Here is an 18,147-nt window from a genome sequence, read left to right as displayed (position 1 = left end):
CGGGCCCCGGCTCTCCCGGTCCCGGAGCGGGGCGGGCAGGGGGCAGGGCCCGGGCCCCTCCGTGCGGCTGGAGGGTCCCCCTGCCCCGGGCCGGGCCCGGCTGCTTTAACGCGCCCATGTGCTCGGCGCAGCCTCCCGGCCCCTCCGCCGCTTAAGGTGGCCCGCGGGGCCGGGCAGAGGCTCCTCCGGCGCCGCCGCAGGGCCGGGGCCCCCCGCGCCCGGCACCGCAGGGCGGCGCGGGCCGAGCCGGGGGCCGGGACGCAGCCTCCGCGGCCCCCGGCCCGGCGCTGGGCAGGGGCCGCCCGGCTCGAGTCCACCTTAACCGGGCCGGAGCGGTGCTGTTTGTACACAGCCGCGGCCTCCCGCTCCTGCCCTCCCCGCCGCCGCCGCCAGCGGGACCCTGCTCTGGCCTTCACCGGGGACCCTGTCCCAGCCCGTGCTGGCCTGGGATGCGGGAGCAGATCGGCCCCCTTGGAGCGCTGGAGGCCACGCAGCAGGGCCAGGCCCTGGAGCACGGATGGAGGGCAGGGCGACCCTCCCTGGGGTGCGTCAGCCCCACATGATGGGGGCCAACCCTGAGCCCTTGCGTGCTAAGGCAGAGCTTGTGCCCCCTTCCCATGCCCCCCCGGGGACAGGACGCAGTGAGAGGACAGAGGCGGTTGGCTCTGATGCTCCAGTTTATTGAGGTGATGCTGTCGCGGGCGCTGCGCGGCCCCGTGGGGTCGTGCTAAGGCAGCTGTGGCTCTCGCGGTGTGCGGGGACAGGGCCCTGCCCGGCGGCGCGGGGCAGCACCGTGCCGGGGAGCGTCCCCAGAGCCAGGCAGGGCGGCTGCAAGCGGCAGCGGCGGCTTCCTCAGTCCTTCCCAGGATCCTCCTTCAGCGTCACCGTCCGGTTGAACACGAGCTGCGGGGAGGGAGGGAGAGCTCTGAGCAACGCGACGCCCGTGGGAACAGAGTCGCCTGCCTCTCCCAGCCGCACCTTCCTCTCGCTGCTGTCGGGATCCACGGAGAAGTAGCCCAGCCGCTCAAACTGGAACTTGCTGAAGGGCTGCGCGGACAACACGGATCTGTCGACCAGGGCGGTGTCCACCACGCGCAGGGAGTCCTGCAAGGGGGACAGGAACACTCAGCAGTCTAATGGGTGCAGCCGATGCCCCTCTGCCCCCAGCCCTCTGCGCTGAACCCATCCCGCCCCTCTCCCTGGAGCTGCTGGGGACAAACCAGGGCCACACAAAGGCAGCAGCAGGGTTGGCCCTGCAGCAGGTGCCTCTGGTTTGGGGGCAGCAGGGTCCCAGCTTCCCCCAGCCTTTTGGACCCTTCTGCTACTACTCACAGGATTGAGGTCACTCAGAAATCCCCCGGGGACCTCTGCTGGGTCCTCAGGATTTTTGTGCAAGAACCTGCAATGAAAGAGGGGCTGTCAGCCCAAGTCCCCAAGCGAGGGGCAGCTCTGCCCCTCGGCAGCCCGGGGGCAGCCACGCTCAGAGCCCCACAGCAGGATCGTCCCCACCAAGCACCGGGGACATCTCTGCTGCCAGGTGGACGTGGCCTTTCCCAGGCACCCCTGAGACCTGCAGTGCTGCCCAGGAGCAGCGTGTCCCTTCCCCATGGGGGACACGGAGCCCTGGCACGATGCACGAGGCAGGGGGATGCAGCCAGGGTGCCAGCATGGCTGCAGGGAGCGCAGAGCCGGCAGCGGCAGAAAGCTGCTGAACACGCGGCTCCAGTTTCAGCTGCCAAGAGGCAGGCACTGCCTCAGCAGGGCTTGCTGGCACCCGGCCACGCTGCCAGGCCGGGCTGCAGCAAAACCCAGCGCTCTGCTCCGCTGACCCTGCGCCCGGGCGTCTGCGGGCAGCCTGGGTACTCACAGGCGCTCGTAGAGCCGCACTTCACACGCCAGCGGCTCTGACACCCAGTGGATGAAGGCTTTGGGCTTGTCCGCCACGTCTGCCTTGGTGCAGGTCACCTCCAGCTCCATCACGCGCCCGCTGGCATCCTGGGCAGGGCGAGACGAGTGAGGCAGGTGCCCCGTCGCTGCAGAGCAGCCCTGGGGCAGCACTGCCAGCCCCACAGCCTGGGGGCGAGCAGGCAGGGGGCTGCCCCACTCTGCACAGCCCTGCTCCTGGCCACGCTGAGGACAGGGCCGTGTCCCCACCACACCTCCTCTCCACAGACCCCAGGCACCATCGCTGCCTTTCCCAGCGGGGCTCAGCTCTGCCTGACACCCCACGGCCCCTGTGGGCAGCCTCACAGCAGCAGGGCCCGGTCACCCACCTTGATGACGTTCTGGACAGCGATGACATAGCCAGTGTGTCGCAGCCCCACCGGCTGCCCCGGGGCCAGGCGCTTGTAGCCCTTGTCCATGTCCTGTGGGACAGGTCAGCAGTGCAAGCGGGTGCCCAGCGCAGGCCCTGCTCCCGCTGCGTCCCTCCATCCCCAAAGTGGTGTCCCAGGAGTGAGGGCAGAACAGCCTGATGTGTGCAGAGGTCCGTGCTCATCTCACCTCCCTGAAGTCTGTCTCCTCGATGTAGATGGTGGGCTGGAAGGGCACTTTATGGAAGCCTCTGGTCTCATCAGCTGGGAAGTTGGGCACAAGCACCTCGAAAGGCTGGGGAGGAGCAGGGTGAGTGTTTGCCCAGGGCCTCCCACCCCGCACCCCAGCCTGAGGCTGCCTCACCTCCGGGGCAGGGAAGTTGGTGATGGTGACCTTGAGCGGCTCCAGGACGGCCATGGCGCGGGGGGCCTTCTCGTTGAGCACCTCCCGCACACAGGCCTCCAGCAGATGTGGCTCCATTGTCGTCTGCGCCACCGTCACACCGACCTGCGGGACGGAGCGGCGTCACCGCGCCAGCTGAGGGACACCGAGGAACACGGCCTGTCCCGCACGGCCGCACGGTGCCTACCCGCGCACAGAAGTTGTTGATGGCCTCGGGGGGGAAGCCTCGGCGGCGCAGAGCCGTCAGCGTGAAGAGCCGCGGGTCGTCCCAGTCCCTGCGGAAACGACGACGTGACAGCGGAGCGCGCGCGGAGCGAGAGCGCCCTGGCTGCGGCCTCAGGCCTACCTGACAGCGCCCGTCTCCACCAGCCGGATGATCTTCCTCTTGGAGACAACGGTGTAGAGGAGGTTCAGGCGCCCGTACTCCCACTGCACGGGGCAGTAGACGTCCAGCGCGTTGCAAAGCCAGAAGTAGGAGGACCGTCTGCAAGGCAGGCACAGATCCAACCCAGCTCAGCTTCGTGCTGCTCTACAGCCCATGGACACATGGTCTTTCTGCTCGGCCTGGCCAGCTCCCCGCTGCTCCTCAGCGTTCCAGCCCCCACCAAGCTGCACCCAGATGTTCCCCGTATCAAGCTGCAAGGCTGCCTTGCCCAGCGGGCTCCAGGCTGCGCTGCATGCGGCGCTCACCTGGCCTGGAACTCCTTGGTGCAGAGGGAGTGCGTGATGTGCTCGATGGAGTCGCACAGGCAGTGCGTGTAGTCGTACGTGGGGTAGATGCACCTGGCAGGCAGGCGCAGTCAGCCCCGCTCCCGGACCCGGCACCGGCACCGCTCCCTGCCGGTCACCGGGATGCCAGCCCGTCCTTGCCGCGCGCACCGGGATGCTCCCCTACCACTTGTCCCCGGTGCGGTGGTGCGGAGTGAATTTGACACGGTAGGCAACGGGGTCCATCTTCCCATCCTCCATGAGCAGCTTCATCCGCAGCGTGGCCTCCCCCTCCCCAAACTTGCCCTTCCGCATGTCCTGAGGAGATGGAAGAGGCCGTCAGCCGGGTACAGCCCCGACGGAGATGCAGAGGCTGCAGCCGGCCGGGCAGCACCTCGAAGAGCAGAAGCGACTCCTCTGCGGGCCGGTCCCGCCACGGCGACGGTGGTGGGTTGTGGCCCTTGATCTCCTCCACCTTCTGATGGCAGACATAGGCCTGGCCCCTGCGGGGGGAGATGTGGGCACCAGCTGTGAGCAGCACGGCCCCTCGGCAAGGAGGAGCCAGGCGGCTGCCCTGGGCATCCCCCCTGCCCCGGGCACTCACCTGCGGATGAGCTCCAGGGCCCAGGTGTAGAGCTGGTCAAAGTAATCTGATGCGTGGGTCACTGCGTAGGGCTGGTAGCCTGTGGGCATGGGGAGCCATGAGGCATCAGGTTGGCCCCGTCCTGCCCTGCACCCCCTGCTCCATGAGGGAAGCAGCTGGGGCAGACATAGAGTAGGCAGGGGCTGCCCCCGCTCCCAGCTGCAGGCAGAAATGCCCGCGGCAGCAGCCTGGCCCTCCCCGGTCCTGGCCGTACCCAGCCACTCCACCATGTCCCGGATGGCCGTGAAGTACTTCTCCTCCTCCTTCTCGGGGTTGGTGTCGTCGTAGCGCAGGAAGCACACGCCGCCATTGGCCTGGGGACGCGGGGACAGTCAGCGTGTGCTCCCGAAGGGCTGCACGGCCAGGCCAGTGACTCTGCTCCGCAGGCTCCTGTGGCTCTGGTCCCCAGAACAGGGACCGTGTGCCTGGCCACAGTGAGGGCCCTGGGGCTGGGGTGCTGCCAGCAGGGCTGGGTGCCTCTCACCTTGGCATAGCCGAAGTTGAAGTTGATGGCCTTGGCGTGGCCGATGTGCAGGATCCCGTTGGGCTCAGGTGGGAACCGCGTCCGCACCTGCACGGGGAAAAGAGGACACGTCCGACCTTCAGCAGGCAGCTCTGTCCCTCCCCACAAGAGGGGCACTAACATGAGCCCCCTAAGGTCTGACATAGCTCCATGTGCCAGCTGGGTGCCACCTGTCGCACCACAGGGGCTGTGTCCCCGCAGCCACACAGCTCCAGGCCTGGGATGTTGGACTCTGGGGCTGACCTCACCTGCCCGCCTGTGACTGCCAGGTGCTGCTTCAGAAGAGCCATGGTGTTGGGTGTCACCACGTAGCCCTCTGTCTTGTAGTTCTCTCCTGGAGGGGTGCAGGATGGTCAGCGTGGGCGCAGGGATGTGGCAGGGCTCCAGCACCTCTCCGGGCTGGGCCAGCCCATAGGGAAGGATGTGGAGCTGAGACAGGCTCACAGAGAGCACAAGGCTGGGGCCAAGCCACGCGGTCCCACACGTGGCTCCTACCAGGTCATGGCAGCACCTCCACCACTCACCCGGCTTGTGGAACTTGAGGGCTTCTCCCCGGAGCTGCTCCAGCAGCGACAGTGTCTCTGTGCCCACCTCACCTGCAGAGAGTACACGAGGGTCGAGCAGCAGTTGGTGCCACCACAACCCTCCCTGCCAGCCCTAGGGAGCAGCCAGCACGACACCCTGGCACTGCCGCCCCTGCAGCTCGCAGGGGCCCAGCCCTGCTGGCATCCCGCCCTCCCTTCCAGGGCAGGATGGGTGCTGGATGCCAGCTGAGTCCCACCAGCAGTGACCCCGGGGCAGGGAGCCTGAGCGCCGGGTCCTTGCAGGGCGGGTGGCAGCGGGCATGCACAGACAGGGCTGCTCAGAGCCATGGGAGCTGCCCGGCCTGGCCAGCACAGTGGGCCCCAAGTGCTCCTCACTGCCTCCTCACTGCACCCTGTGGACCCCGCGCCAGCCGTGCAGGCACCACGGGCAGAGGCTGCCCCAGTGCCACACGCTCACGCGGAGCCTCAAGCGTTCAGCGGTCGCCAGCAGGAGCACAGAGCCTCTTACCGTTCTCCACCACGGCCGCCTTCGGCTTCTCCGCCTGGCCCGGCCGGCCCTTCACTGTCTGCAGGGACCAGCACAGCATGACTGAGCGCCCCAGTCTGCCTCCCGGCCCTGCCCCAGCCTGCGCTGTCCCCAAGCACCCCCTGTGCCCAGGACGGTGACAGGGCCCAGGACAACGCAGTGCTGTGGCACCGCAGCAGGCTGCTTCTGCTGCCCATGCCCCTGTAGTGAGAAGGGGCATCTGAGGTGCAGAAACGACTCCAGCAGGGTCTGGAGCCAGCCCAGCGCTGCCAGGTTCCTGCTCGCAGCTTCAGGGCTCTGTGCCCGGCCCGGAGCCCAGGCAGATGGCCTGGAGGGTGCTCGGGGGAGCAGGAGGGTGGCTGGGGGTGCAGAGCGGGAAAAGCCACACATCAGGAAAAGGCCACCCCAATCCCAGCCCTCCCCTCTGCCTCACCTTTGGTTTCTTTTCCAAGTCAGCTTCTGTCTTGGGGCCCAGCAAATGCAGTACCTGGGGGAGCGAGAAAGGGGCCTGATGCGGGCACAGCGGTTGGAAGAGGCCCCCAGCTCCCGAGCTGGCCACGGCACCGACAGGACCATGGGCCCCACAACGTGCCCGACCCGCCGCTCTCATGCCCACCTGCAGATCCACCTCGTTCTTGATGGTCTTGCCGTCCGCCCAGCGCAGCCGGCTCCGTGCCTCCCCTGCAGGCACAGGGACATCGTGGGAGAGAAGCCTGGCCCGGCCCTGGAGGCTTCAGCCTCCTCACCCCATGGAGTGAGGATGAGGTGCTCATGTCCTAGCCCAGGACACCATGGCCAGGGGCTGGGAGCAGCCCCTTGATCAGGGATGTCTCCAGTGTCCCTAGCAGTGCCATTCCCAGGCCACATGGGGACCACGGTGGGATGTCTGCACTGTGCCAGCACGGCCCACGCAGCGGTGCAGGGCTGCGTCCCGGGGCAGGAGCCACCTCGGAGCCAGGACCCTGCGGGTGCCACCGCGGTGCCCAGCGCTCACCCATCAGCAGCCCCATGTTGAAGTGGTAGCGCTCGGCCAGCAGCTCCGCTCTGTGCCTGCTGATCACGGCCTCCACCTGGGCAGCAGGACGGAGACGCGGGGATGAGCGGGGCAGGGGACAGCAGGGACCAGCCCCGCGGCCCCGCCAGCCTCCCCGCGCGCTGCCCTCACTCACGGCCTCCTCGATCTGCTCGGGGGTGACGCTCACGCCCACGCCGCAGGCCTGCTCGAAGGCCGCCGCGTCCAGCGGCTCCAGGGGGTGGCTCTTCAGGTAGTCCAGGGCGGCTGGGGACACAGTGCCGTGAGGGGTGGCAGGGGGCCACGCGCGGCACGGCGGGGGCGCTCCGTACCACCGAGCTGCAGGTCGGAGCGGATCTCCTGGCGCGCGATGTAGCCCACGAGGAAGCCGAGGTGCTGCGGGGCCTTGAGGCGCGAGGCCGCGTTGTAGAGCAGCGTGCCCGTGGCCTTGTCGAGGGCCGGGCCCAGCGCGCGCTGCGCCTGCGGGGCGGGCAGAGAGCGTCGGGATGGGGTGAGGTAGGATGGGACAGGACAGCGGGACGGGATGGGACAGCGGGACGGGGCGAGGGGACAGGACGGGACGAGGGGACAGGACGGGACGGGATGAGGGGACAGGACGGGACGAGGGGACAGGAGGGGACGGGACGAGGGGACAGGACGGGACGGGATGAGGGGACAGGACGGGACGAGGGGACAGGAGGGGACGGGGCGAGGGGACAGGACGGGACGGGATGAGCCCCGCGGCCGCACGGGACGGCGGGACCCGGCCTGCCGCGGGTGTCACCGTGCGGGGGGCCCCGGCTTGCAGGGCCGGGGGTGATGGGTCCCGGCGCAGCGGGGGCCGCACCTGCAGCACTGCCTCGCGGAGCAGCGCGCTGAGCGCCGCGTTGCGCAGCGTCTCGCGCGCCTTGGCCTCGCTCAGGCCGATGGCGGTGAAGAGCCCCAGCGCCTCCTCCGCCGCCGCCGCCGCGTCCTCCGCCGCCATGCTGCCGCCGTCTGCCGGCCGGGGGGCGGGACGCGCCCGGCCAATCGGGGCCCGGAGGGCGGGACGTCGGAAAAAGCTTCGCCAATCGACGCCGCGCGGTTCGCAACTCACCCAATAGGAAGGGGAGGTAGCTAACGGCTTCCGCGAATAGACGCGCGGGGGGCGGGGCCAAGCTTACTGGCCGTTGCATCATTTAAAGGGCCCGGCTCAGACGCGGGGCACGTGGTGGGGCCGGGGCGGGGCCTGGTGGCGAGGGCGGGGCCAGACCCTGGGGGGCGGGGCCATTCGGCGCGCCCCGCCCCCTGCCTGCCCCGCCCCCGAACGGGCCCCCCCCATGTCGGTTCCCGTGTCGGTTCCCATGTCGGTTCCCGTGTCCTCTCCGTGACCCTCCTCAGTTCCCCCGCCCTCCCACATCCCGTATCCCGCCCCATGTCTCCCCTCCATATCCCATGTCCCCCCTTCCTCCTCCGTGTCCCGCTTTCCCTGCCATGTCCCATATCCCACACCATGTCCCCACCATATCTGCACTGGGCTCTGTGTCCTGCCCCCTGTCCCATGTGCCCCCCATTCATGTCCTTCACCTTGTCCCATATGTCCCCACCGGACACCCATGCCCCTATCTCTTTCTTTGTGTCCCTACCAGACACCACGTCAACCCCCATGTCCTCCCCAGCCCTGTCCCCCCATTCATGTCTCCCCAGCCCTGCTGTTTCCACCTCGGCCTCCCCAGCAACAGCCCGGGCAGGGGACCCGGGCGAGGGGACCCTCCTGCGGGGACACCCCCTGCGCCCCATCCCACCCCAGGCGCAGCAGGCAGGCGGCTACCGGAGACGTTTATTGGAGCCACTGGCAGCAGCGGCAGCGGCCAGACAGGGGGCCCAGCAAGTCCAGAGGGGCTCAGCCCCATTGGGCACTCATGTTACTGCACCGTCCTCGCAGCCTTTTCTGTCCCCGTGGTCTCCTTGTCCCCCCCAGCAGGCGCTGCCTGGGTGTCCTGAGCCTCCTTGTCCCCTGTGTTGGGTGACTGCTGGCTCCCCTTGGCCTCCTTGTCCCCCGCAGTAGGAGCTGCCTGAGTGTCTCGAGTCTCCTGGTGCCCCACGGCAGGTGCCTGCTGGGTGCCCTTGGCCTCCTTGTCCCCTGTGTCAGGCGCCTGATGGCTCCCCTTGTCCTCCTTGCCCCCTTCAGTGGATTCCTGATGTGTCCCCTCGGCCTCCTTGCCCTCCGAAGCGGGTGCCTTCTGTGTCCCCTTGGCCTCCTTGACCCCGACATCAGGGACCTGATGCGTCTCCTTGGCCTCCTTGTCCCCCGTAGCGGATTCCTGATGTGTCCCCTCAGCCTCCTTGTCCCCCTCAGCAGATTCCTGATGTGTCCCCTTGGCCTCCTTGTCCCCCGTAGCAGATTCCTGATGCGTCCCCTCGGCCTCCTTGTCCCCCATAGCGGGCGCCTGCTGCGTCCCCGGCTCCGGCAGGGGCTTCACGCTGTAGCGTGCGCAGACGTGTGTGCCCGAGACGCTGCGGTACTCGCCCATCTCGGTGCGGACGGTCTCGTTCTGCGTGATGGTGAGCAGCACGGGGACGGAGAACGTCACCTCGCGGCGCAGCACGTGCACGCTGAGCACGGTGCGGGGCGGCACGGCGGCGGGCAGCTGCACGGCCACGCGCTCGCGCCGCGTGCTGCTCTCGCTGCGCCCCTTCTGCACCGTGAACACGTTGGCGGCCTCCACGGCCAGCGTGAAGGAGAGCCCGGCCTTGAGGCTCGTGGCGTTGCTGAAGCGGAAGCTCTGCCAGAGCGCCGTGCTGTACTCGCGCGCGCTGCTGGCCGCCAGCGCCTGCTCGCGGCCCGTCTCGTTCACCGCCACCACCTCGTCCACCAGCACCTCGCGCTCGTCCTCCACGCGCCGCTGCTCCCAGAGCAGCCGCGCCGACACGAGCGGCCGCCCCGGCCGCAGCGGCCGCAGGTGCGAGAGCCGCCCCTGCAGCTCGGGCTCGTAGCGCGCCAGGCGCTCGCCGGGCCACGCCAGGCAGCGCCGCCCGCCGCCGCCGGGGTGCTGGTAGAGCTGCCAGACCCCGCGCTGCACCTCGTGCGAGGCCACGCGGTCGTTGAAGTAGCCGTAGGCCAGGTTGGTCTCCTCGGTGACCACCTTGCGGGCGCCCTGGAAGCCGGGCCGCTCGTAGAGGGTGATCTGCGGCTCGGCCAGGTCGTGCAGCACGAGGCGCAGCGAGGAGAAGCTGCGGGGCCGCTCCACGGCCGCGTGCTCGCCCTCCTCGAAGACGTGCGCCTCCCCCTCGTACTTGGCGCCCGTGTAGGCGACCCAGGGCTGCCCCAGCACCTTGAGCGAGGCGATGCAGTCGCCGAAGTCCAGCTCGTGCAGGTCGGGCACGTCGCAGCTGAACTCGCGGCTCAGCCCCTCGAAGTCGGCGCGCTCGTACACCGTGATGCGGTTCATGGCGGCGATGCCCCACCGCGGCCCCCGCCGCGCCGCTCCGGGCCGCCTCGCCGGCGCTCTTATCCGGCCCCGCCGTGGGCCGGGACGCGGGCGGCCCCGGGGACCAGCCCTGCCGGAAAGTCCTGCCTTGCCCGGGCATGGCACTCCAGCACGACGAGTCACCGCCAATTAGCGCTTCCGCCCTGCCTGCGCTAATTACGACACCGCGCCGGCGGGGCAGGACCGGCGGGCTCGCCCCGCGGGGTGACGGGGTACAGCAGGAGGACGATGGGGAAGGTCCTGGGGGTGCTGTGGGTGCACGGCGCGGCCCCCCAGCACGGCACAGCCCCATGGCAAGGTGCAGCCCCCCGCGCAATGCAGCGCCACAACGTGGCACGGCCCAGCCGAGCCCCCCGACGTGGCATCACACGCATGACACACAGCCCCCCGTCACAGCGTGTTGCAACGCTGCCCCGTGACACAGCATGACGAGCGTGCCGTGATCCGGCGTGGCACAACGCGGCCCCCCCGCCTGGGCCAGCCCATGTCTGGATCCGACACCTCATCCCCAGCCTGTAGCTGCTGGATGGCAGCAAGGGGACAAGGAGCCCCGGCCTGGGTCAAGTAACTCCTGGCTGGACCTGAGTGGTAGCCAAGATCCTGAGCGCTGTTGGGTAGAAGTGCCGCCCCGGCCGGCGCCGAGCCCGGCAGCGTGGGGTCCCCCAAACACCAGCCATGGGCACAGTGTGACCAGGAGAGGGGAATGGGGGCCCCGCTATCCCACCACTCCCTTCCAGACCGGATCACCCTCGGTGCATTGCTGTGGTCCATCCACCCCTGGGGTGGGCAATGGGGCCCCCCAGATCCGCTGCCCCACGCTGAAGAGGCAGCCCCAGCCCCAGCCCTGCGCCCGGGCCGCTCCGTATCCGTCACGCCGGACACCCCGTTCCGACCTGCAGAGCCCGGGGTGTGCCAGGGTCTCCCAATTTATTGCCAGATGTCGGGGCGGTCGGGGTTACACCAGACAAACGCTACGGGAAGCGGTTAGTGAGCGAGGCGCGGCCCGGCCGCCGCGGGGCGCCGGCGGATGGACGGACGGACACACGGACGGACGGAGCCGGGGCCGGGACGGAGCCCGGTGCCCCGTGCCGGGGCGCTGGCCCGGGCGGCCGCCGCGAGCGGTGGCGGCGGCAGTGGGAGGCGGTGCTGGCATTATTGCTATGGCGGGCGGCAGCGGCGCGACCCCCCCGGCGGCGCTCAGATCACAGTCTCGAAGAGCGTCGCCTTCTCCTTGGGCGGCTCCGGGGCCAGCAGCTTGGCCTCGGCCTCGGGCGTCAGGTACTCCAGGTGGTGGTGGCCCCAGATCGGCGTGGTCAGCAGCTGCCAGCGCTGCGGGGACACGGCGCGCGGGGCGTCAGCGCGGGGCGGCCCCGAGGCCGGGCGCGCGCCGCCGCGGCGCGGGGCTCACCTCGCGCAAGGAGCCTTTGCAGCGCAGGAGCTTGTAGAGGACGGTGCAGGGGATGCAGAGCATGGAGGAGAGCGCCAGCACCCAGCCGATGGCGTCGCCCCACCACGGGTACACGTACGTCTTGTTGTACGTCAGCGGCTTGTAGTTCACCACGTGGAACACGAAGATGCCCTGCGCGGCAGAGGCGGTGAGCGCGCGCCGCGTGTAGCTCCCCAGCGTCCCGAACACGGGTGGTTCCCCACGACCCCAACACGCACGGGGCTTCTGTAGGATCCCAACACACGTGTGGCTCTATAGACCCCAAAAATGCAGCTCCCCAGGCCCCAAGCTCATGGGTGTCACCCCGCTAAACCCAAGGCCCCCAAGGTCCATCGTGTAGCTCCCCTGGGCCTGGCATGTGCATGGACCCTGCAGAGCCCCAGGACACATTTGTCACCCTGGGGTCCCAACACACACGTGGCTCACATGGACCCCAACGTATGTGGCTCTCCAGGGTCCCATCGTGTGTGGGGCTTCCCACAGCCCCAACACCACGTGGCTCCCCACGGCCCCGACACGCAGGTGGCTCCCTGGTGTCCCGACACACACGTGAGTCCTTGGGGTACCAACATGAACGTGGCCCACTACACCCCGACACGTGTCAGGCGTCCGCCCCGGTGTCCTGACACACATGGGGCTCCCCAGGGTCCCCCACACACGTGGCCCCAGAACACGTCTCCCCGCAGCCCGGACACGTGTGTCTCCCCGTGGCGCCCGGTGCCGCGTCCTGCCATGTCCCATGCGGCCACGGGGGGGAGCCCGCTGCCCACGGAGCCCACACGGGCGCACACGCGTGTGGGCCCCGCTCACCATGCACACCAGCGGCGTCACCACGGCCCAGCACCACTTCATGTAGGGCAGCGGCCGGTAGCCGATCATGCGGGCCACGTCGTCCATGAAGCGGTCGGCACCTGTGGGCGCAGGGGCGTCAGCAGGGCCCCGCGGGGCGCCCGTGTCCCCCTCCCTGCGCCGGTGACAGCGGCCTCACCGTAGACCCAGGCGATGACGACGCACTCCCAGAACGCCTGCCACAGCAGCGTGATGCCGCTGGCCGAGTAGTTATCGAAGAGCTGGAACACGTACATGCCGCCCTGCGGGACGGCGCTGCGCGTCGGTGCGGCCCCGTGGGGCACGGGCGACCCATGGGACGTGCATGGCACCCCATGCAGTGACCCGCTTGGCGGGGGCACTCCATGCGGCATGGGCCAACCCACACAGCACCGGTGTAGATGGCATTGGTGACCCTTGTGGCACGAATGAGCCACCAAGTTTCCATAGGTGACTCACACGGCACGAGTGACCCACACAGCACCCATGGCCGTGCTGTGTCCATCCTTGGGGAGCTCCCCCCCACGCAGGGGACACTCGAGGGGACAGCACAGGGCCAGGCAGGCTGCGCCGCTGCCGCGTCCTCACCTGTGTCACCATGGAGAGGTCGATGAGGAAGCACACGAGGCAGCAGAGCGCGGCGGTGAGCTCCCGGCGCAGCGAGCCGGCCCCCGGCTGGGGGAAGAGGTCCAGGATGCCCGTGATGAAGCCCTCCACACCGACAAACTGCGGCACAGAGCGGGGCTCAGCGGGAGCTCGCGCCACCCCCGGTCCCCTCCCCGCCGCCCTACCTGGCTGTCAAGTCCCAGCACGAGGAGCATGAAGAAGAAGAGCGTGGCCCACAGCGGGGACAGGGGCATCAGCGTCACGGCCTTGGGGTAGGCGATGAAGGCCAACCCCGGGCCTGCGGGGAGAGCGGGCTCAGCGGTGCCGGCGCGGCCACCTGCGGAGCCCGTCGCCTCACCGGCCGGCACTCACCGGACTCGGCCACCTTGGAGATATCCACGCCTTGCTCCGAAGCCATGAAGCCCAGCACGGAGAAGACGACGAAGCCGGCGAAGAAGCTGGTGGAGCTGTTGATCACGGCCAGGATGTAGGCGTCCCTGCGGGCGGCAGCGAGTCAGCGGGGCGCCGGGGCCGCGGGCACGGAGAGCGGCGCGGGGCCGCGGTGCTCTACCTGTAGCAGTTGTTGTGGAAGCGGTTGTAGCTGCCCAGCGCGGTCAGGGCGCCCAGCCCGATGGCGTAGGAGAAGAAGATCTGGGTGCCGGCATCGATCCAGACCTGGGGCGCAGGGAGAGCGTCGGGGAGGGCGCCGGGGGCAGCGTCCCGGGGCGGCGTCCTCGTCCCCTCCGCCCTCACCTGCGCCTCGGCCAGCTTGGACCAGTCGGGTTTCAGGTAGTAGACGATGCCGCCCAGCGCCCCGGGCAGCGTCACGCCGTGCACCAGCAGCAGGATGAGGACCACGTAGGGGAAGAGCGCCGTGAAGTAGACGATCTGCGGAGGGGCGGGCGCCGCTCAGACCCCTGTGTCCGAGGCGCTGACGTCCCAGCGGGGCCACGGCTCGTGGACGGCCAGGGCTGCTGGTGACGCCTCCTCGGCAGACGTGGGGCTGGAGGTCCCGCACGCACCACGGTGGCTGGGAGCATCGTTGAGTGCTCCCGCGTTGGCAGCCGCAACGTGACCGCCCGGGCACGCCACCAACGCCGGGCACGCCGCGGGCGAGGAGAGACGCGGCCGCCCCGCGTTACCTTCCCGGTAGACTTGACGCCCTTCCAGATGCAGAAGTAGACGACGACCCAGGTGGTGACCAAGCAGAGGATCATCTGCCAGTTCATCTCTCCCGGCTCACTGAGGTCTCCCGAGAGCCGCAGCACTTTGTTCCTGCCGGGGGGCAGAGCGGGGCGGCGCTGAGCATGGGGCAGCCCCACGGGCCCCGCTGCTGCGCCCGCGCCGCCCCGCACTCACTCCCAAAACTCAATGACGGGCGAGCGCTTGTTGGCCATGTCGGCACAGCTGACGTTGAAGGCGCTGGCGTTGGCGCTGGCGTTGTAGCACAGCTCCAGGTGGAAGAACTCGGCGCACTGCTCCGTGTTCCATGCGTGGCCGCACGTGGCCCAGGGCAGCGTGTCCGTCAGCGAGTGCACCAGGTAGAAGAGCCCCCACACCAGGATCATGATGTAGTAGGAGTTGCAGAAGAAGACGATCACCATCGAGGCCAAGCCCAGACCTGGCACGCGGGGAGAGCGGAGCTTGGAGCAGCGCCCAGCCCAACCCGCGACGCGGAGCCGCCGGCGACGGGCAGGACGGGGGCAGCCTGTGGCAGGATGTGGGCAGGAGATGTGATATGCGGAGCTGCCGGGAATGGGGTGGGACACAGGGAGCTGGTGGGGACGGGGGGGATGTGGGAGCTGGCAGGGACGGGGCAGGACACAGGGGATAGCGGGAAGGACGCTGGGGGTCCCCACAGGTGCCGGGATGGGCACGGGCAGGACGCAGGGAGCCGGCGGGTGACGGGAGCGGGGCAGGGTGCGGGGCAGGGGCGGAGGCGCCGGGCGCGCGCAGGGAGCTGGCAGGGCGCGGGCAGGACGTGTCAGCCCCGGGCAGAGGGCACTGAGATGCGCACGGCGCAGGGAGCCCGGGCAGAGCGTTGGGCGCTGCCGGCACCGTGCAGGGAGCCCGGGCAGGGCGCTGCCAGCTCCAGGCAGGAGCAGGAATCCCCAGGCATGGGGCTGGCAGCTCCAGGAAGGGAGCAGGAAGCCCCAGACAAGGCACAGGGCACTGCCAGCCCCAGTAAAGGAGCAGGAAGCCCCAGGCATGGGGCTGGCAGCTCCAGACAGAAGCAGGAACCACCAGGCAGGGCGCAGGGCACTGGCAGCTCCAGGAAGGGAGCAGGAAGCCCCAGACAAGGCACAGGGCACTGCCAGCCCCGGTAAAGGAGCAGGAACCCCCAGGCACGGGGCTGGCGGCTCCACGAAGGAGCAGGGACCCCCAGGCAGGGCACATGGCGCTGCCAGCCCCAGACAGGGAGCAGGAACCCCCAGGCAGGGTGCGTGGCACCGGCAGCTCCAGGAAGGGAGCAGGAAGCTCCAGGCACGGGGCTGGCAGCTCCTCGAAGGAGCAGGAAGCCCCAGGCAGGGCGCAGGGCACCGGCAGCTCCAAGCAGAGAGCAGGAAGCTCCAGGCCGGGCGCACGGCGCTGCCAGCCGCGGGCAGGGAGCCCCAGCCAGGGCCAGGGCGCTGCCAGCTGCGGGCAGGGAGCCAGCGGCCGTGGTCAGGGCGCAGGGAGCCCCGGGGAGCCCCGCGCAGGGCACGGGCGGCAGTCGCGGCGCGGGAGCCGGCGCGGCGCCGGGCCCGCGTTACCCTTGAAGAGAGGGGCGATGTTCCAGGCGCCGATGCCGCCCTGCTTCATGAACTGCCCCAGGGCCACCTCCAGGAAGAAGACGGGGATGCCGCCCACGAAGACGATGAGCAGGTAGGGGATGAGGAAGACGCCTGCGGGGAGCGGGACGGGTTGAGTGGCCGGCGGCGGCCCCGGGCCCCCCCGCGCCGCCCCGGCGCGCGGCAGCGAATGGCGAGCGCGGCTCCGCGCACTCCCCCTCCGCGCGCGCAGATGTAGGTCACCGCGGGCAGGTGGTGGGGGGCGCGCAGCTGCATCGCGCCCCACGGCGACTGCGGAGCCCCGGCCGGGGAGGGCGGCATCGGCCCCGCACCTGGATGGGCGCCGTGGGGCAGGATGGAGGGTGGCCCCATGGGGGGGGGGGGGGGGGCGGGTGTGCTATGGGGCAGCCTCCCGTGCCATGGGGCACACTGTAGGGTGCTCGTGCGTGCTGTGGGGCAGCCCCCCATGCTGTAATGGGCACTGTGGGTCCCTCCACGTGCCCCCGCTCTGCACCGTGGGGCGGCCCCCCATGCCACGGGGAGCACTGCGGGACGCCACGGGGCACCCTGCGGGCTGCTCCTCCGCGCCGTGGGGCAGCCCCCCACCCGGCGCCGCGGGGCTCACCTCCGCCGTTCTTGTAGCACAGGTAGGGGAAGCGCCAGACGTTGCCCAGCCCCACGGCGAAGCCCACGCACGACATGATGAAGTCCATCTGCCGGGTCCAGGTCTCCCGCTCGGGGGCGGGCGCCTTGGGGGCGCCGGGCGGCCCCACGAGCGGCGCGGTCACGGCCCGCTCCTCGCCCGCCGCGGGCGGCTCGGCGCCCTCCGCCTCCCCGCGGCCGCCTGCCGGGACACGCGCTGTCACCCGCCGCGCGGAGGGAGGGCAACGGGGCGACACGCGTGGGGAGGGGGTTGCTGTGACGTCAGAAGGCAGCTTGGCGGCGTGACGTCACAATGCAGAGCGGTGACTCACCCCGCGCCGCGGCGCCCACGGTGGGGGGGGGGGTCACGCGTGGCCGTGGGCGCCCCCGCCGCGTCGTTACGCGCCCCCCCCTCAACCCCCCCGCCCCGGTGCTGCACCCCCCCCCCCCTCCCGCCGCGCTTACCGGAGCCCGGCGGGGCGGGGGCGTCGCGGCGCGGGGCGGCGGGCGGCTGCTCGGCGGCCGGGGCGGCGGGGACGGGGGCCATGGCGCGGGGCGGCGGGCCGGACCGGGCCGGGCCGGGCCGGAGTGGGGCGGCCGGGGCGGGGGCGGCGCCGGGCCCGCGCTCAGAAGCAATCCACGAAGCACTTGAAGGTGAGTCGGAAGAACCTCATTGAGGGCGGCGGGCCGGGCCGGGCCGGGCCGGGCCGGGGGGCGGCTCAGAGCCGGGCTGCGGGGCCGGCGCCGCGCGGCCGCTCCGGGGCTCTCTGCGCCGCGGCACCGGGCGGCGGCGGAGGCAGCGCCGGCCCGCGCCGCCCCCCGCGCTCCATTGGCCGCGCCGCCCGCCCGCGGCTTGACGGGACTTGCAGTCCCGGCACCGGGCGCGGGGGCGGGGCCGGCGGCGGAGCGCGCGGGGGGGGCACCGGGGAACCCTCCAACGGGGGGGGGGGGGGGGGCACAACCCTCCGGCCGGGCGCAGCCGAACGCCCCGGGGGGCCGGGCGGGGGGTGCACAACGAAACCCCGGGGACAGCGGGGACCGCGGGAGGGAGGGGACAGCCGGGGGGCACCGGGGACACCCGGCAGCGAGGGCGGCACCGGGGTCACCGCGCACGGGGCGGCCAGCAAGGGAGCCGGGTGGCACCAGGGGACACGGCGGGGGGACAGCAGGTCACGGTGCAGCGAGGCTGCGCCCTAGGGACACCCCGCGGCAGGGGACACCGGGACTGCGCGGCCCCCCACGCAGCAGCGAGACGAGCGGAGTTCAGCAAAGTTTAATGAGAGCAGGACCAAACCCGACCCCTGCCCGCGCCCGCCCTCCTCCCCGGTGCCCGCCCGGCCGCGCCGGCGCCCGCGACGCCCTAGTCCACTTCTTCCATGCTGCTGTAGGAGGGCGCTGGGCGCTCGGCGGGGCTGGCGAAGCGCTCGGGGAGCCCCTCCGGGGCCAGCGCCGGGGCTGCGTCGGGCACCAGGCCGGATCCGAACGGCACCGGGGCGAGTCCCTGCAAGCAGAAGGTGCCGAGCGTGAGCGGGGGGCCCCGGAGCAGAGCGGCTCCGCGCGCAGCCCCCGGCTCACGCAGGAGGCCCTGGGGGGGGATTTCCAGCAGGGGAGGGCGCGCGGCGGCGGCGCCGGCACCGCCGGACACCGGGCAGGCCAGCACACGCCGCGGCGCTAAGCCCGGGTCCCGGCGCCAGCCGGAGCGGAGGTCAGC

The 18,147-nt window shown here is 70.9% G+C and overlaps 2 protein-coding genes and 1 pseudogene across 3 annotated transcripts; all 3 read right to left on the bottom strand.

Moving 5' to 3' along the window:
• Positions 1-800: 800 nt before the first annotated feature.
• Positions 801-7,667, bottom strand: QARS1 (glutaminyl-tRNA synthetase 1). Of its 2 annotated transcripts, XM_088528214.1 has the most exons (24): positions 7,520-7,667; positions 7,005-7,152; positions 6,830-6,939; positions 6,655-6,730; positions 6,277-6,341; positions 6,094-6,147; positions 5,643-5,700; positions 5,114-5,185; positions 4,838-4,923; positions 4,551-4,637; positions 4,281-4,380; positions 4,028-4,106; positions 3,818-3,926; positions 3,611-3,741; positions 3,406-3,498; positions 3,062-3,199; positions 2,903-2,990; positions 2,677-2,820; positions 2,503-2,607; positions 2,274-2,366; positions 1,868-1,995; positions 1,333-1,399; positions 979-1,104; positions 801-903 (listed from the first exon to the last, which is right to left on the bottom strand). In XM_088528214.1, exons 1-24 carry the CDS (start codon positions 7,655-7,657, stop codon positions 853-855), a joined length of 2,346 nt encoding a protein of 781 aa, XP_088384340.1. In that variant the 5' UTR covers positions 7,658-7,667; the 3' UTR covers positions 801-852. The 2 variants fall into 2 exon arrangements, with proteins under 2 accessions (XP_088384340.1, XP_088384341.1); XM_088528215.1 differs by lacking the exons at positions 7,005-7,152; positions 7,520-7,667 and having other exon boundaries at positions 805-903; positions 6,826-6,879.
• A 909-nt stretch (positions 7,668-8,576) lies between these two features.
• On the bottom strand, positions 8,577-10,104 carry LOC148594038 (epidermal differentiation-specific protein pseudogene; annotated as a pseudogene).
• Positions 10,105-11,337: 1,233 nt separating this feature from the next.
• Positions 11,338-16,607, bottom strand: SLC6A8 (solute carrier family 6 member 8). Its single transcript, XM_088528222.1, has 13 exons — positions 16,420-16,607; positions 15,777-15,908; positions 14,383-14,644; positions 14,166-14,298; positions 13,777-13,911; positions 13,595-13,698; positions 13,396-13,520; positions 13,209-13,321; positions 13,006-13,143; positions 12,578-12,680; positions 12,400-12,500; positions 11,551-11,721; positions 11,338-11,471 (listed from the first exon to the last, which is right to left on the bottom strand). The coding sequence occupies exons 1-13, from the start codon at positions 16,505-16,507 to the stop codon at positions 11,340-11,342; spliced, it is 1,737 nt and encodes a 578-aa protein (XP_088384348.1). The 5' UTR covers positions 16,508-16,607; the 3' UTR covers positions 11,338-11,339.
• Between the last annotated feature and the right edge of the window lie 1,540 nt (positions 16,608-18,147).

Source organism: Tinamus guttatus, unplaced genomic scaffold, assembly GCF_059628265.1.
Source record: "Tinamus guttatus ecotype Peru unplaced genomic scaffold, ASM5962826v1 Tinamus_guttatus_pri_ptg000307l, whole genome shotgun sequence".
Classification (NCBI taxonomy): Eukaryota; Metazoa; Chordata; class Aves; order Tinamiformes; family Tinamidae; genus Tinamus; species Tinamus guttatus.
This window is presented reverse-complemented; position numbering and strand designations above follow the sequence as displayed.

Bases quoted from the DNA above. Each gene is read 5' to 3' on its own strand.
- QARS1 (XM_088528214.1), bottom strand. From the start codon at position 7,657: ATGGCGGCGGAGGACGCGGCGGCGGCGGCGGAGGAGGCGCTGGGGCTC. The intron at 6,342-6,654 runs GTGAGCGCTGGG...CTGTGCCTGCAG, and splicing joins CAACATGGGGCTGCTGATGG to GGGAGGCACGGAGCCGGCTG. The intron at 3,200-3,405 runs GTGAGCGCCGCA...CCTGCCTTGCAG, and splicing joins ACCAAGGAGTTCCAGGCCAG to ACGGTCCTCCTACTTCTGGC.
- SLC6A8 (XM_088528222.1), bottom strand. From the start codon at position 16,507: ATGGACTTCATCATGTCGTGCGTGGGCTTCGCCGTGGGGCTGGGCAAC. The intron at 15,909-16,419 runs GTGAGCCCCGCG...CGCTCCCCGCAG, and splicing joins GTGCTACAAGAACGGCGGAG to GCGTCTTCCTCATCCCCTAC. The intron at 12,501-12,577 runs GTGAGGCCGCTG...CTGCGCCCACAG, and splicing joins CGTCATCGCCTGGGTCTACG to GTGCCGACCGCTTCATGGAC.